The sequence below is a fragment of the Hemitrygon akajei genome, chromosome 21 (assembly GCF_048418815.1).
Source record: "Hemitrygon akajei chromosome 21, sHemAka1.3, whole genome shotgun sequence".
NCBI classification, from domain to species: domain Eukaryota; kingdom Metazoa; phylum Chordata; class Chondrichthyes; order Myliobatiformes; family Dasyatidae; genus Hemitrygon; species Hemitrygon akajei.
In genome coordinates, this window is record NC_133144.1 from 12,148,684 (window position 1) to 12,165,671 (window position 16,988).

The following is a 16,988-nucleotide window of genomic DNA, read 5'->3' on the forward strand; positions in this document are numbered from 1 at the left end:
TGATTTTCTCAGACTGGCCTGGTTAAAATCCCCCAAAATGGTGGTGAAGGTGTTAGGGTGCGGTGTTTTGTGACCGTTGATGCCATTGCTCAGATCATCTAAAGCCTGATTGACATTGGCCTGAGGAGCAATGTATACTGCTACCAAAATGATTATGGAAATCTCCCGTGGTAGGTAAAGTGGACAGCACTTAATTGCAAGTTATTCCAGGTCTGGTGAGCAGAATTGGGACAGCACTGATATATTTGTGCACCAAGAGGAGTTGATCATGAGGCATACTCCTCCACCTCTGCTTTTGAGAGACTACGTACCAATGAAGGAAACTTTACTGAACACATTTGACAAATTCCATCCCATCTAGTCCTTTTACAGTATGGGAGATACAGCAAAAGTTTAAAAGCACCTACTATAACAACCTTATGTTTCTTGCAACAGTCTGTGATTCTTTACAAATTTGTTCTAAATCCCTAGGACTCTTGGGTGGTCTGTAATATAGCCCCATTAATGTGGTCATACCTTTCTTATTTCCCAGATCCACCCATAATGCCTCACTAGTCGAGTTCTCCAGTCTCCAGACAGAGCACTGCTGTGACATTTTCCCTGACTGGGAATACCATCCCTCCTCCTTTAATCCCTCCCGCTCTGTCATGTCTGAAACAATGGAACCCCGGAATACTGAGCTGTCAGTCCTGCCCCGCCTGCAATCAAGTCTCACTAATGGCTCCAATATCATAATTCCAGGTGTCGATCTTTCCTACGATACTTATTGCATTGAAATATACGCAGCTCAGGACATTATTCCCACCATGCTCAACCTTTTGATTCCTGACTTTGTATGTAGGTTTAACAACATCTGTCTTAGAGGTGTACAAGATAATGAGAGGCATTGATCGTGTGGATAGTCAGAGGCTTTTTCCCAGGGCTGAAATGGCTAGCAAGAGAGGGCACAGTTTTAAGGTGCTTGGAAGTAGGAACAGAGGCGATGTCAGGGCTAAGTTTTTTACGCAGAGAGTGGTGAGTGTGTGGAATGGGCTGCCGGAGATGGTGGTGGAGGTGGAAATGACAGGGTCTTTTAAGAGACTCCTGGATGGCTACATGGAGCTTAGAAAAATAGAGGGCCATGGGTAAACCTAGGTGGTTCTAAGGTAAGGACATGTTCAGCACAGCTTTGTGGCCAAAGGGCCTGTATTGTGCTGTAGGTTTCTATGTCTCCACAAGGACTCTACTGTCTGTTCATGCACTCTGGTTCCCAACCCCCCGCCACTCCAGTTTAAACTCCTCGTGCAGCATTAGCAACCTTCCTGCTGGCCCTCCTTTTTGTACAGGTCCCACCTTCCATGGAAGAGACCCCAGTGATCTGAAAATCTTCTGGCTTCCTTTCTACACCAACTCCACGTGTTAAAATGTATAATCGTCCTAGTTCTGGCTTCACGAGCACGTGGCACGGGCAGCGATCCAGAGATCCTATCCCTGGAGATCCTGCCCTTTGACTTAGCACCCAACTCCCTGAACTCCCTATGCAGAACCTCATCACTATCCTAACAATGTCATCGACCATGACCTCTGGCTGTTCATCTCCCACTTAAGAATGCTGAGGACCATCTGAGTTGTTCTGGACCTTGGCACCCGGGAGGCAACATAGCATCTGGGAATCTCGTTCTCACCCAAAGAACCTTTTCTCCGTTCCCCTAACTAATGAATGCCCTATCACTACAGTGCGCCTCTTCCACCCCTTTCCCTTCTGAGTCACAGAGCCAGACTCAATGCCAGAGACCCAACCGCTGTAACTTTCCTCTGCCTGGTCATCTCCCCACCCCCCCAACAGTAAACAAAGTGATATACCTGTTGGGATGGCCTCAGGGGTACTCCTTACCCCCTTTCCCTTTCCTGACTGCCACCCAGTTTCCTGTGTCCTGCACCTTGGGTGTAACTACCTCTCTGTATGTCCTATCACCCCCTCAGCCTGCTGAGTGATCTGGAGTTCATCCGGTTCCAGCTCCAACTCCTTAACGCGGATTGTTAGAAGCTGCAGCTGGATGCACTTATCGCTGCCTACCCACATCCCACAAAAGGAGAATTTTACCATCCTGCCTGCCATCTCTACCTTCCTGAATGAACAGATGTAAAGAAGGGACAGAAAATAAACTTTCCCTAGAGCTTTTCTTCTTTGCCTTCTCTGACTGAAGCCTCTGAGAGCTAAAGCCTCACCACTTTGGCTCTGTCCACTCCGACTACGGCTGCTGCACTTGCTCTGGCCTTCCTTAAATTTGCTCTTGCTAATCAATCCCAAATGCCAACTGGTCACGAGTCAGAGTCCTAATGAACTGCCGTGAGCTGCTGCTGCCTTTTCCTAATCGGTTAGTGGACCTGAGTGAAAATCCCCTCTTCTCAAACTTCTGATGTCCGGATTGGTTGCTGGTCAGAGCTCCCAAATGCTGATTGGATTGGTCACTGGTCAGAGCTCCCAAATGCTGATTGGATTGGGCACTGGTCAGAGCTCCCAAATGCTGATTGGATTGGTCACTGGTCAGAGCTCCCAAATGCTGATTGGATTGGTCGCTGGTCAGAGCTCCCAAATGCTGATTGGATTGGTCGCTGGTCAGAGCTCCCAAATGCTGATTGGATTGGTCGCTGGTCAGAGCTCCCAAATGCTGATTGGATTGGTCACTGGTCAGAGCTCCCAAATGCTGATTGGATTGGTCGCTGGTCAGAGCTCCCAAATGCTGATTGGATTGGTCGCTGGTCAGAGCTCCCAAATGCTGATTGGATTGGTCGCTGGTCAGAGCTCCCAAATGCTGATTGGATTGGTCGCTGGTCAGAACTCCAAATAAGCTGCTGCAATGCATTCTATATTGAGGTGGAGTTTGTAGTTAAGTAGGGAGAAGTATTGTATATTTAATATTTCAATAATATTTGAGCAATTTGGTAAATATATTGTTTCATTAAGCATTCTTTGTTGTTGATATAATTCATTATGGTTATATGTAAAATACATGAATTGCATATGCCGTGACACTACCAAGTGAGCCTCGCTTAGAGCAAAGAACAAACTTAGCACTCACAACTCAACTCTCTTGTTTTTCTTCCAATTAGTTTAATGTTTTGAAGCTGCAGAACATAACAGCATCCCCTCATTCCCTTTAAGTATTTCACCTTTCACTTTAAACTTCCTAAGAAGGTTGGCGTCATTCAATGTCTGTGGTGAGATGCTAAAGATGTTCTATAGGTCAGTTGTGGAGAGCGCCCTCTTCTTTGTGGTGGCGTGTTGGGGAGGAAGCATTAAGAAGAGGGACGCCTCACGTCTTAATAAGCTGGTAAGGAAGGCGGGCTCTGTCGTGGGCAAAGTACTGGAGAGTTTAACATCGGTAGCTGAGCGAAGGGCGCTGAGTAGGCTACGGTCAATTATGGATAACTCTGAACATCCTCCACATAGCACCATCCAGAGACAGAGAAGCAGTTTCAGCGACAGGTTACTATCGATGCAATGCTCCTCAGACAGGATGAAGAGGTCAATACTCCCCAATGCCATTAGGCTTTACAATTCTACCGCCAGGACTTAAGAACTTTTTAAAAGCTATTATTAATGCTTTTGAGATAGTGATTTAGATGCATATCATATTTTTTTACTGAGTTAAGTATTGTATGTAATTAGTTTTGCTACAAGTGTATGGGACATTGGAAAAAAGTTGGAATTTCCCCATGGGGATGAATAAAGTATCTATCTATCTATCTATCTATCTAGTGTCACCCAACCCCAGGGGAAAAAGCCTGCATGATTGAGTCTGTCTATACCCCTTGTAATTGTACAAGATGTCCCCTCGTTCTCCTGCAGTCCGAATTCTTGTGTGCCTTGAGCGTAAAGCTTGTGTTGAGAATTATAAACAGAGTAGAGGCAGAAATACACTGTAGAAGAGCTGTCTTCTCTCAAGCAGACATTGTACTGGGGTGCAGTCATTCCTGAAGTAATACATAATTATAGGGATTATCAACCCACTTCTGATACTATGATAGAATAGGTTGTGTGCACACGTTTTCTAACGTGCACATGACTTAACAAGAAGAATATTTATTGTCCATTCTCACCTGCCCCTAAACAGAGTAGTTCGGTCAGACAGTTCAAAGTTGGCAGTGCTGCTGTGGGTCTGGAGTCATACAGATAAGACTGGCTAAGGGTAGCAGATTCCTTCCTCTGGACGAATTTTTATCATAATCTAATAATTAAGAGAGTTAAGGGCACTGTGCATGTTATTCAAAATCAAAGCTCAGTTTATTGGCTTATGCACACATGAATGGCTTAAAAACAACAAAATTAGTGTCTTGGAGTGGCCAAGTCAGAGTCCAGACCTCAATCCAATTGAGAATTTATGGCTGGCCTTGAAAAGGGTTGTTCACTCTTGATCCCCATGCAATCTGACAGAGCTTCAGCAGTTTTGTAAAGCAGAATGGGGAAAAATTGCAGTGTCCAGATGTGCAAAGCTGATAGAGACCTATCCACACAGACTCAAGGCTGTAATTGCTGCCAAAAGTGCATCTACTAAATACTGAGTTGAAGGGGGTTAATATTTATGCAAACAATTATTTTGTTTAATAATTGTAATAAATTTAGACCAATTTGTAGAATTTTGTTTTCACTTTGACACAAAAGAATCTTTTCTGTTGATCAGTGTCCAAAAAGCCAAATTAAATTCACTGTGATTCAATGTTGTAAAACAATAAAACATGAAAACTTCCGGGGGCGGGGGGTAAATACATTTTATGGGCATCGTATATGTTTGCACAGATGCAATGAAAAACTTACTTACAGCAGCATCACAGGCGCAGAGCATCAAATATGTATGTATACCATAACCTGATTAAAAATGGAGATTGTTTGTATATTAAGTTTGCAGAGGGCACAGCTGCGGAGAGTGAAGAGGACTGTCAAAAGATACAGCAAGGATATGGGCAGAGAGATGGCAGATGGAGTTTAATCTGAGTAAGTGTGAGGGGAAAGTATAAAGTTCAATGAAAGGATTCTTACCAGCATTGGTGTACAGCAAGATATGTGTCCAAATCCATAGTTCCCGGAAAGTGGCAACGCAAGCTGATAGAATACAAAGAAGGCAGATGGCATGCTTGCCTTCATTGCCAGGGGCCTAGAAGATGTCTTGACAGATGTCTCAAGACAGTCTTGAGGTCAAGTTGCAGCTACTGTTATACAGAACTTCAATTAGGCTGTACTTGGAGTATTGCATGCAGTTCTGGTCACCTCATACCAGGAAGGGTGTCGGGGCTTTGGGGAGGGTGCAGAAGAGGTTCACCAGGATGCTGCCTGGATGAGAGAGCATGTACTTTAAGGACAGGCTGGATAAACCTGGGTTGCTTTGTCTGAAATGTTGGAGGCTGAGAGGAGACCTGATGGAACTGCATAAAATTGTGAGAGGCAAGTCAACAGGGTAGACAGTCAGAATCTTCTATCCAATCATTAGGCAGCATAGCTTTAGGATGAGAGGAAACGTTTAAAGACAATGTGCAGGGCAAGTACTTTTTTTTACACAGAGATTGGTGGATGGGCTTCCTGGGTTATTAGTGGAAGCAGGCGTGATAGAGGCATTTAATTGACTCTTAGACACATGAATATACGGGGAAAAGGTTCATGCACAGGCAGAAGGGATTAGTTGATTTTGGCATTTGTGAGCCAAAGGGCCTTTTGCTGCACTGTTCTGTGCTTCCCTCTATGATGCGGTTTGAACTTGAGTGTCTGAGTTGTCCCAGATCTTAAGGTTACTAGGCACCAGTTAACCACTGCAGCTTCACAGTATCCAACGATCTGCCACAATCCATCAGTTATCAGCTCTCACAGATAGTTCTTTGACGTAAAACTTAATGGAGTTTTCTGATTCCAGGCAAGGGTTGATACAAATGTCTTTGTCCTCTCTGTGTACATGGCTTGCTTTCATCTCAGCTTCAAAAGGAATTTGGATAAATATTTAAAATGGAAATGGATTACAAGGAGAGGATAGTGGGAACAGAGGAGAGGGACTAATGTGCTAATCTCCTCCTGAAGAGCAGCAGAGACAGGATTTAGAACGCCTATGAATTCACAGTTATACTAAAAACCAGAAACTTCCTACGTGGGAGCTCTGTAGGATTTGAAGTTCAAAGGATTCAAATGAAGGCTTCCAGGAACCCACCAGAACCTCATTCCTTTCTCTTTTGGGGTCTGAGTGTTGTCCGCAACACCAATATTTCTTGCTCGTCAATAATTACCCCTGAGGTGGTGGTGGGCACTGCTGTCCTGGACATTTAGCCCTGCTGTTGGAAGAGGAAGTTCCAGGAGTTGGCCTCAGCAATGATGGAGGAGTAGGGATACATTTCCAATGAAGGATGGGGTGTGACGGAGGGGAATCTATAAGGGTTAGCATTGCCATGTGCTTGTTGCTCTTGTCGTTGATGGTACAGCTCACAGGATTGGAAAGGGGCTGTCCGAGTGGTCTGGGCGACCAAGAGCAGTGCACTTTGGAGGGGATGGGCACGGCAGCTGGCAGAGGGGGGACCCCTTTGTTCAAGCACAATCAGCTTCAGGCGTCAGCACTGTTCTTGTATTCTGCCGCCTGACTCTTGCAGGGGGCATCAGCAGCTTCTTGTGAAAAACATCCAAAATAAACTGGCAGAGGGAGCACACATTGAATGGAAAACACATGGAGCGTGGGATTTCCACAAGAAAAGTGTGGCTGAAATATCTGAAGGATATTTCACTGGGGTGGTGGAGGGGATGGACAGTGCAATGCTGATTTGCACAATAGTGCCTGGAGAATGAAGACATCACTGGTAACTCTGCCTCTCCAAAGATTGTTTGACCAGTTCAGGGCATTCATCTGAGTTTGTTGTTTTCTCCAGGAGTTAGAGTGAACGTCGATTGCTTCATGGCTTCAGTCAAAGCGAGGATTAGGCCTCAAGCCACGCTTGCTTACAGCCAGCCGAGAGAGAGGCGTTGGAGTTGGTGTGCTCCACTGTAGTGCTGGGGCGGTGAGGCATGGCGTCCGGGCTGGAGTCAGGGCAGCTCCCAGCCTTCGCTTGGCAGAAGACAAGCTATGTTGTGTTCGGTTTGCAGATTGTTGCAACATTCATGGACCCCGGGTCTTGGGCTGTGTATTTTTCCTCTTGACTGTATGTTTACAGCTATTGTAATTATATGTGGTATGTGTGACTGTTGGTACTGTGTTTTGTACCTTGGCCCCAGAGGAACACTGTTTTGTTCGGCTGTATTCATGGGTTGTTGTGTGCGGTTGAATGAGAATTAAACTTGAACAGAGCATAAAACAGAAACATGAGAACAAGAGCAGGAACAGACCATCCAGCCCTTCATTCTGCTCCGTCACGTAATACAATCAGAGCTGATCTATCTCAACATCATCTTCCTGTCCTATCTCGTTATCCCTCAACTCCTCTAAAATCCAAGAGACTATTGAACACTGCCTTTAACAACTGAGCCTTAGTCCTCTGGGATAGAAAATCCAAAGTTTCACCAACTTAGTGGTGGATTGGATTCGAAACAGACTTGGCCATAGAAAGCAGACGGCTGTCATAGGTACTCAGACTGGAGACCAATGACCATCTTCGGGGATTAATGCGGCGACCTCTGTCGTCTGTGGTATGTATAAAGCACAAAATGCATACTACACGCAACCTTGAGATTCATCTTCTTGCAGGCAGCCATGAAAACAAAGAAATATAACCTGTTTAAAAATAACCCTCACAAAAAAGAACAAATCATGCAAACAGTAAACAGTGAAAGAACACACAGAACCCTAACGGGGACAGTTCAGCGACGTGCTGATGCTTGTGGGCCACACCTGTACGGGCAGCTTAATGTCAAAGTGTCTTGATCAAATCGCACAAATAGTTTAAAAAAAAAGCAAAGCACACGGCAGAGTCCCCGAAAGCGAGTCCACAGCTGTGAACTTGACTTGGGTGAAAATGCAGGTGGGCAGGAGATTAGTAAGTTTGCAGACAACATGAAACCTGGCAAAACTATGGATGGTGAGGAATTTATCAAAGGATGCAGTTGGAAATGTGGCTGAAGAAATGGTAGATTTCTCAATTGTTTCTACTGATTTCACATACCACAGCTGCAACATAGCACCTGCTCCTCCAGGATTTAGAGTATTTATTTAATTAAATTAATCAAGTTAGATAATTCTGTCACCCTTCAAGCCTCTATACACGACAGTTCATGCTCCATGGATTCTGCAGCGCCAGTGCACGGGTACGTCTTGTACAGGTACTGCCTCACGGTGCCTGTGGCCCTCTGTTCATTCGCTTCCTCTATTGCTGTCTGTGTGGAGTTTGAATGTTCTCCCAGTGACCGGCTTTCCTCCCTTCTACGACTCAAAGATGCGCAGGTCAGTTGTTTAATTAGCTGCTGTAAGTGACCCCTTTACGTGCCCCTTCCAACTGGTTTTGTACAGTCACCATGATATTCAGTCCCCTGGATCAGATTGTGAATGGCTGCAGACCAAACGTTGAACTCTCTGGGACACATGAGTCACAGCTTGCCAACCCGTGGAAGGCTTCATTAATTCCCATGCTTTGCTTTCTGTCTATTAACATATTCTCAATCCATAGCTCTAGGTGCCCCCAATTCAGAGTGCTCTAAACTAGTTGACCATTTTTGAATTTAGATACAACATGTTACTTTCTGTAACGTCCACCATCTCCAGTGGGATCCTTCCATTGAGCACGTCTTCCCCTTTCATCCATCCCCACAGCTTTCTGTGTGACTTCCTTGTCCACTCATAGCTCCCTCCTGGTATTGTCCCTTCAAGCGTGACGCGTGCTACACCCGTCCCTACACCTTCTCCATCACCACAAATCTTTCCAGGTGAGGTGAAAGTTCACCTGCAAGTCTGTTGGGGTTATCTGGTGCTCCCGGTGCGGCCTCCTCTACGTCAGTGAGACCAGATGCAGGTCGAGGGACCACTTCATTATCTACCTTTGCTCTGTTTGCTGCAAAGGGCAGGATCTCCCAGAGGCGAACCTATTTCACTTCAAATTCTGATTGCCATAGTGACACGTCTGTCCATGGCCTCCTCTATTGTCACAATGAGGCCAAACTCAGGTTGGAGGAACAACACCTCTTATTCCATCTGGGTAGCCTCCAGCCTGATGACATTAACATCCATTTCTCCAACTTCCGGTAATTTCCCTCCCCCTCCTTCTTTTTCCATTGGCCACTTATCTGAGAAAGGATGTGCTGACATTGGAGAGGGTTAAATGTGGTTCACAAAAAAGGATTCCTGGATTGAAAGATAAGAGTGTTTGATGGCTCCAGGCCTGTACTCGCTGGAATTTAGAACAATGGGGTATCTCATTGAAACCTATTGAATATTGAAAGGCCTTGATAGAGTGGATGTTGAGGGGATGATTCCTATAGTGGGCAGGTCCAAGACCAGAGGGCACAGCTTCAAAATAGAGGGACATCCATTTAGAACAGAGATGAAGAGGGATTTATTTCGCCAGAGGGTGGTGATCAATGTTCCCTCTAATTTTCAGTAGTCAGCAAAAATCTTATGTAGGTTTACAAAATATTTGGCATAAAACTGTACAGAGTATCAACAAAGTAACATACATATTCTGTTAACTAGTTAACAGAAACATTTAGCTAAAAGATTATTCTCAATAAGTATAATTAATAATTACTACATTATTTTAGGTAACTAACCTTTTGTGCGCACATTAATTTCCTTAGAGCGCTGGTTGAAAAACGGGAGTGTGCGCGCACAGCTTAGAGGTAACATAGGTGGTGAATCTGTGGAATTTGTTGCCACACGTGGCTGTTGAGTGTATTTAAAGTGCGGGTTGACATACAAGTCAGGGTGTGAAAGGTCATGGGGAGAAGGCAGGAGAATAGGAATGAGAGGGAAATGGATCAGCCATGATTACATGGCGGAGCAGACTCGACAGGCCGAATGGCCGTAATTCTGCTCCACTGTCTTTTGGCCTTACCTTGAAGCCTGCGGGGACAGTGGGCTGCTTTAGGGAGATAGTAAAGATGGAGTATTAAGGAATGTACTGGAACAGAGGGAGGTAGAAATAAAAGCACACAATTCGAATTGATTGAAAGCAGTGTCACTGGTAGACAGGGAGGTTAAAAAGAAGGCATTTAGCATGCTGGCCTTCGTCAGTCAGGCCATTGAGTAGAACAGTTCGGACATCAAGTTGCAGTTGTACAAGTCACTGGTGAGGCCACACTTGAAGAGTTGTTTGGTTACCCTATTCCAGAGAAGATGTTATTAAATTGGAAAGAGTGCAGAGACTTACAAGAATGTTGTCAGGACTACAGGGCCGGAGTAATAGGGAAAGGTTGCTCAGGCCAAAGCTTTATTCCTTGATATGCAGGAGAAAGAGGGGTGACCTGATAGAACTGTTCACATTTGAGAGGCAGACATAAGTTAGATGGCACCAGTTTTTCTCCAGGGTGGAGAAGTCTAAAGCTTAGGGGCATAGATTTCTAGTGAGAGGGGGATGATCTAAAAGGGGCAAATTTTTCCATGCAGAAGGCAGTACCTATATGGAACAGCTGCCAGAGGGAATGGTTGAGGCAGATAGAATAGTAACATTTATACAACTGTTGATAGGTACACAGAGGGGCAAGGCTTAGAGGGAAACGGGGCCCAACACAGGATTAGCTGGGTGGACACTGTGGCTGGCATGGACTTACTGGGCCGAAGGGCCTGCATCTTTGCTGTGTTGATTGACGACTTTAAAAGTTTAAACGCTGACTGATGCAGGACTGGGAGACCCAGGTAACGGGCTGAAGGATGGACACAGACAAGAAATTGCCCGAGATCAGTGGAGGGTGAAATCCAGGACTGTCCGCTGTGCAAGGGTGCAAAAAAATCCCACAACACCTGATTTCCTTTGAAACCTTTTATTTCCGTGAATACAAAAAATAGTTTTTGTGGCCGATAAATTAGCACTTTATGTTACATACATTCTGTCACGGTAGATTTATATATGTGATGCTTCAATGAAAGTCTGATGATACCAAAGGGTGGCAAGCCAACAACTTGTAAAAAAACGTCTACCTTGGGTCTGCCTCTTACTTTGTTTCAGACAGAGCACCTTAAAAACAATTCAAATTACAGGCCAATATTAGATTCAATTGAATAATTTCAGTACATTAAAGTTTATTCTTTTAAATCGGATTTCTCAGCTACCTATCAAAACAAGTGGATCTGTTGACTTCCCGATACCAGTTTACAGACAACACTCCAGGTGACAGGCCCAGGCTGGGAGACGCAGGGCTGTCATACAGAAAAATTACAATGAATCTTCATGCAGGCTTGTGGAATGCAATTTCCAAATTAAAAAAAAATCTGTTTGCAGCAGCAGACGGAGTTTGCTGACTGTACCATACAAGGCGAGTTGAGGGCAGTGATGTGTCGTAGAAGTGAGGGAATCCCTCCTGTATTAAGACTTTGGGAACACTACTTATATGGGCACAGCAGGCATACATTCAGCTGGGGGATTTTAGTGGTTGATTTCAGTGGGTTAACTCCTACTAGTTATAGCACAGTATACTGCAGCCAACAGAAAGACTAAGCAAAGACACACTAGGAGCAACCCTCTAGCTAATACAGGAAACACAACAGTTGACAGATGAACATGTTAGGGAATCCACCACCTTAAAGCAGACCAAGAATTAGGAATTGTAATGATTCCTTGTCTCCTTGAAGGATGGTGCTTTTCTGTGCTTCCTGTGTTTAAGACTCTTTACTGAGCGTAGCTTTGGGAACACAGGGTGGAATTCCTTTGAACAGTTTAATTGCTTTCCAAAATCAGATACTGAAAAGTGAACAACAGGATTCAAGGGAGCAAATAACGGAACTGTGCACAAACCACTTCTCAACTATTTGAATCATAGAATATCGTTTGAATCATAGAACAACATAGAATAAAACAGCCAAAGTAAATGCAGGAACGTTTAGGTGGGCTGCCTCAGTTCCTGGAGGAAGCAGATTAACTTCTAAGCATCACTCTCAGATCGGCAGACAATCAGTAGTGAAAAAGCATTGATCAGTTCTGCAGTAACGCAAAGATTCCTCTGCTCACCTGCCAATCTCTTCTCTTTATCAATGCCTGGAGAATCCACAGTTTTTCTGTCTTCCTACTTTAGTCTAGTAGGGCAGACTCACACTTCAGTAACACTTTCTGTACACAAATTGCTTTCTGCCGCACACTATAACATGCGGTCTGGCCATATTAATCTTGCTCTGTAGACTTCCCTGATTTGTATTTAGTGCATGCAAGCCTTGGGAGTACAGGAAGCCAATACTAAACTACCATATTCTGGGCTACAATCTATAATTGGATAAATCCTAGGTAATGCAATGTTCCATCTCCTCAGTGTACAAACCATCAGGTTCCCAATGGCTCAAATTCTGAAAGTATTGAGATCCTTGTGATACAACACGTGTTTGGTTGACAGTGTCCATCATCTAGCTCTCTTCTTCACGCAGCTCTGAAGGCAGGAACTTGTACTGTTGTTGGCGGATTTGTGCGAGTTTCTTTCGAGCTTCTTCCAGCTCTTTCTCCTTCCTCAGCATTTCCTCCTGGGCAGCGATGATCTGCACACAAGACAAGCACGTCACCTGCATCAAGTTACCTCCACTTTAAAGCAAAGTACTTGCAAGCAACAACATCAGGCTGCTGTGGCAGACAAGGAAGAGATTGCTGAGGTCGTTTAAATCTTCACAGGCATAAGTGAGCAGGCAAATGAAGCCCCTGTTTCCAGAAGGGCAGCAGGGAGAAACTTGGCAATTACAGACCTGTAAGCTTACTGATGTTTTGGAAAGGCAGGGTCTAATCAGAGACAGTCACCATGGGTTTGTCAGGGACAGGTCCTGTCTCACAAATCAATCTGAACTTTCTGAAGTGTATTGGATCAGGGCAGTGCAGTAGATGTGATGTATGTGGTCTTCAGCAAGGCCTTTGACCAGGTCTCACATGGGAGACTGGTCCTAAAGAATAGGGCCCATGGAATCAAGGGCAATTTGGCAAATTGGATCCAAACCTGCCTTGGCAATAGGAGACAGGGTTTTACTGATTGGATGTGGTGTAACTAGCGGTGTTCCATGGGGACCAATGCTGAAATTCTTGCTGTTTGTAATATACGTTAATAATCTGGATGTGGATGTGGGAGGCAGAATCAGTAATAGCATGAAAACTGGTAGATCGTTGACAGTGGAGAATGGTGGTCTTAGGGTAATTGGCTGATATCAATGTGTTGGTGAAAGGAGCTGAAAAATGGCAGATGAAGTTTAATCCTGAGGTGATTAACCTAATGTGAGGTGAATCCTCTAGGGAAAATTGAGGAATAGATGGATATTAGTGTGCAAGTCCGAAGATTCTTGGAGGTAGCAGATCAGGTAGATGGTGTGGTTAGCAAAGGATGCTAGCCTTTGTTAGTTAGGGCACAGGTAGGTTCTAATTCAAGCTCCACTTTTACTGAACTTTCATCATAAAACATAATTTGACAAGCAGCCACAGATTGGAATGAAATGTGTGTAGGCTTGATCAATGAGGCAGTATAGATTAGGAAGGGAATTTGACCCACCACTACCACAATGGGTGGAACATTTATAAACCGGGAAGACTAAACAACCGAGGGGACAGTTGTCTTGGAGGCCACAGGCCGGGAAAAGGTCAGAGGCAAAGCCACGTGGAACAAGGAGGGGATTTTTAAGATCAAAGCATTGCTGCAAGAAGACCCAGTGAAATGTCTTGCTCTGAAGTCACTACTACAGGGGCTGAGGGCAAAATAATCAGGACATTGTGAAGCAAGAACCTTGGAACACCTGTGTGTGAAGCAAATCCCGGTGCAAACCCATGCACTGCCCACTGCTCCCTGTTGCAATTCCTGATACGAACCTGAGCAATTCCACCCACAAATCGTGTCTTGACGACAATATTTTCCTCATCGGGTTTGTCGAACGCCGCCTTTTGAGCTGCTCTGACAAGGTTGTCTGACGCCCGCTTCACAGCGTTCCCTGCTGTCTGCAAACAAAACAATCGGGTTCTTATCAGTGCCTCTGCGATGTGCAGGAGCATAGTTAATGAGAACCAACTGGCTCCACTAACTTCTTGGGCTAAAATCGGTATCGCCACACATCGTTCCTTACAACAGTACTCTACAAGAACAGGCTGCTTTAGGTTTGGTCATGTGCAATGAAGCAGGGTTGATGAAAGATCACAATATGGGGAAATTCCACAAACACTTTGAGGAGAAACATCCAGGGTCCATTATCCATTTAAAGAGGGGCATTTACAAAGGTGTGAATGTAGAGATGTCTAGCATGGATGGGGTAAATAGAATCAGGGTAAGGCCAATGAATGAACAGTGGCAGGTATTTCTAGAGCTCAGCAGATATCTACCCCCTTGATCACAGGGAGAAGGGTGAATGATCTGTGGTTAACAAAGGTGTGTGGGGGGGTAGTTAATCAAAGACAATATCAATTCAAAGACAAAGAAAAATGGTAAGGGCTAGTGAAAGACCAGTAGATTAGGAATTTCACAAGAACCAGGGACTAAATCATTAATGAGGAAGAAATAAAATCTGAAAGGAAGCTGGCATGTAAAGTCATATTCTGGTAGTATACAGAGAGTGAATGGTAGGGATGGCAGGGAGACTGATGCACAGAGACCTTAAGGAGCAAGTCCATCGTAGGCTGGAAGTGGCTGGGTAAAGGAGGATTTAGGATGTCTGCCTTATAAACCAAGGGATTAAGGGTAAGAGTTGGGTTGTGATGTTACAGCTGTACAAAACTTTGGTCAGACTGCACTCAGAATAGTGAGCACAGCTCGGCTCATCGCACTTCTGGAATGATGTGGTGGCAACAGAGAGCATGAAGAAGGAATCCAGCAGGATGTGTCTGGAAAGGAGTTAAAAGGAGAGGTTGCACAGGCTATGCTTATTCTCACTAGAATGTAGGAGGCTGAGAGGAAACCTTCTTGAGGGTCATAAAATAATGGAGGGTATTCACTCAGTAGCCTCTTTATTAGCTATGTCCGTGTACCGGCTCGTTGTAGATAAGTAACCTGGAAAGGGTGGACTATACCCCAGGTTTCTGAAAGAGGCAGCTGAAGAGATTGTGAAAGCATTACTAATGATCCTTCATGAATCACTAGATTCTGGAATGGTTCCAGAGGTCTGGGGAATTTCACTCTAAGAAGGGAGGGAGGCAGAAAAGAGGAAATTATAGGCCAGTTAGACAGATTTCAGTGACTGGGAAGATGATGGAGACCATTACTAAAGAACAAGTTTCAGGGTACTTTGTGGCACTTAATAACATTAGCCAAAGTCAGCATGGTTTCTTTAAGGAAATTTTGCCTGACAAATCTGTTAGAATTCTTTGAGGAAATAACAGGCATAATAGACAAGGGAGAGTCTGTGGATGTTGTGTACTTGGATTTTCAGAATGCCTTTGACAAAGTGCCTCACATTAGGCTGCTTAACTATATAAGAGGCCATGGTATTACATGAAAGATACTAGCGTGGATAGATGATTGGCTGACTGGCAGGAGGCAAAAAGTCGGAATAAAGGGGGCCTATTCTGGTTGGCTGCCGGAGACTAGTGGCGTTCTGCAGGAGCCATTATCGGGACTTCTTTTCACGTTATGTCAACAATTGAGATGAAATAATGGTTTTGTGACTAAGCTTGTGGACAATAGGTGGAGGGGCAGAGAAAGCAGGGGGTTTGCAGAAGGACTTGGACTGATTGGGGCAAATGGGCAAAGAAGTAGGAGATGGAATACAGTGTAGGGAAGTGCATGGCCATAGGAGATGGAATACAGTGTAGGGAAGTGCATGGCCATAGGAGATGGAATACAGTGTAGGGAAGTGCATGGCCATAGGAGATGGAATACAGTGTAGGGAAGTGCATGGCCATAGGAGATGGAATACAGTGTAGGGAAGTGCATGGCCATAGGAGATGGAATACAGTGTAGGGAAGTGCATGGCCATAGGAGATGGAATACAGTGTAGGGAAGTGCATGGCCATAGGAGATGGAATACAGTGTAGGGAAGTGCATGGCCATAGGAGATGGAATACAGTGTAGGGAAGTGCATGGCCATAGGAGATGGAATACAGTGTAGGGAAGTGCATGGCCATAGGAGATGGAATACAGTGTAGGGAAGTGCATGGCCATAGGAGATGGAATACAGTGTAGGGAAGTGCATGGCCATAGGAGATGGAATACAGTGTAGGGAAGTGCATGGCCATAGGAGATGGAATACAGTGTAGGGAAGTGCATGGCCATAGGAGATGGAATACAGTGTAGGGAAGTGCATGGCCATGGGAGATGGAATACAGTGTAGGGAAGTGCATGGCCATGGGAGATGGAATACAGTGTAGGGAAGTGCATGGCCATAGGAGATGGAATACAGTGTAGGGAAGTGCATGGCCATGCACGATGGCACAGACTAACTTCTAAATGGGGAGAAAATTTTACAAATAAGGGGACTTGGGAGTCCATGTGCAGTATTTCCTAAAGGTCAACTTGCAAGTTGAATCAGTGGTAAGGATGGCAAATGCAGTGATAGCATTCATTTCAGGAGAGCTAGAATATAAAAGTCGGTGTAATGCTGACGTTTTATAAGGCACTGGTCAGACCACACTTGTAGAGTATTAGGGCAGTTTTGGGCCCCTTATCTAAGAAATAATGTGATGGCATTGGAGAGGGTCCAGAGGAGGTTCATGAGAATGATTCCAGGAATGAAAGGGTTAACATATGGGGAGCATTTGATGGGTCTGGACCTGTACTCGCTGGAGTTTAGAAGAATTGGGGGGGGGGGGGGGGGAGAGAGAATCTCAATGATACTTATCAACAGTGAAAAGCCTAGACAGAGTAGATGTGGAGAGTATGTCTCCCATGGTGGGTGAGTTTACAACCAGAGGGCACAGCCTGAGAATAGAGGGATGTCCACTTAGAACAGGCAGTGACT

The 16,988-nt window shown here is 44.8% G+C and overlaps 1 protein-coding gene across 4 annotated transcripts in view; it reads right to left on the reverse strand.

Annotated features, from left to right (window-relative positions):
* Positions 1 to 10,896: 10,896 nt before the first annotated feature.
* The window catches only part of tln2b (talin 2b), a 353,394-nt gene continuing 347,302 nt past the window's right edge, over positions 10,897 to 16,988 (reverse strand). For all 4 annotated transcript variants that reach the window (XM_073024834.1, XM_073024833.1, XM_073024835.1 and 1 more), the window contains exons 57-58: positions 13,915 to 14,040; positions 10,897 to 12,611 (exon numbers count right to left, since the gene is read on the reverse strand). In XM_073024834.1, coding sequence (XP_072880935.1) covers positions 12,483 to 12,611; positions 13,915 to 14,040 — 255 coding nt within the window. In that variant the 3' untranslated portion in view covers positions 10,897 to 12,482. The remainder of the gene's footprint in view (positions 12,612 to 13,914; positions 14,041 to 16,988) is intronic.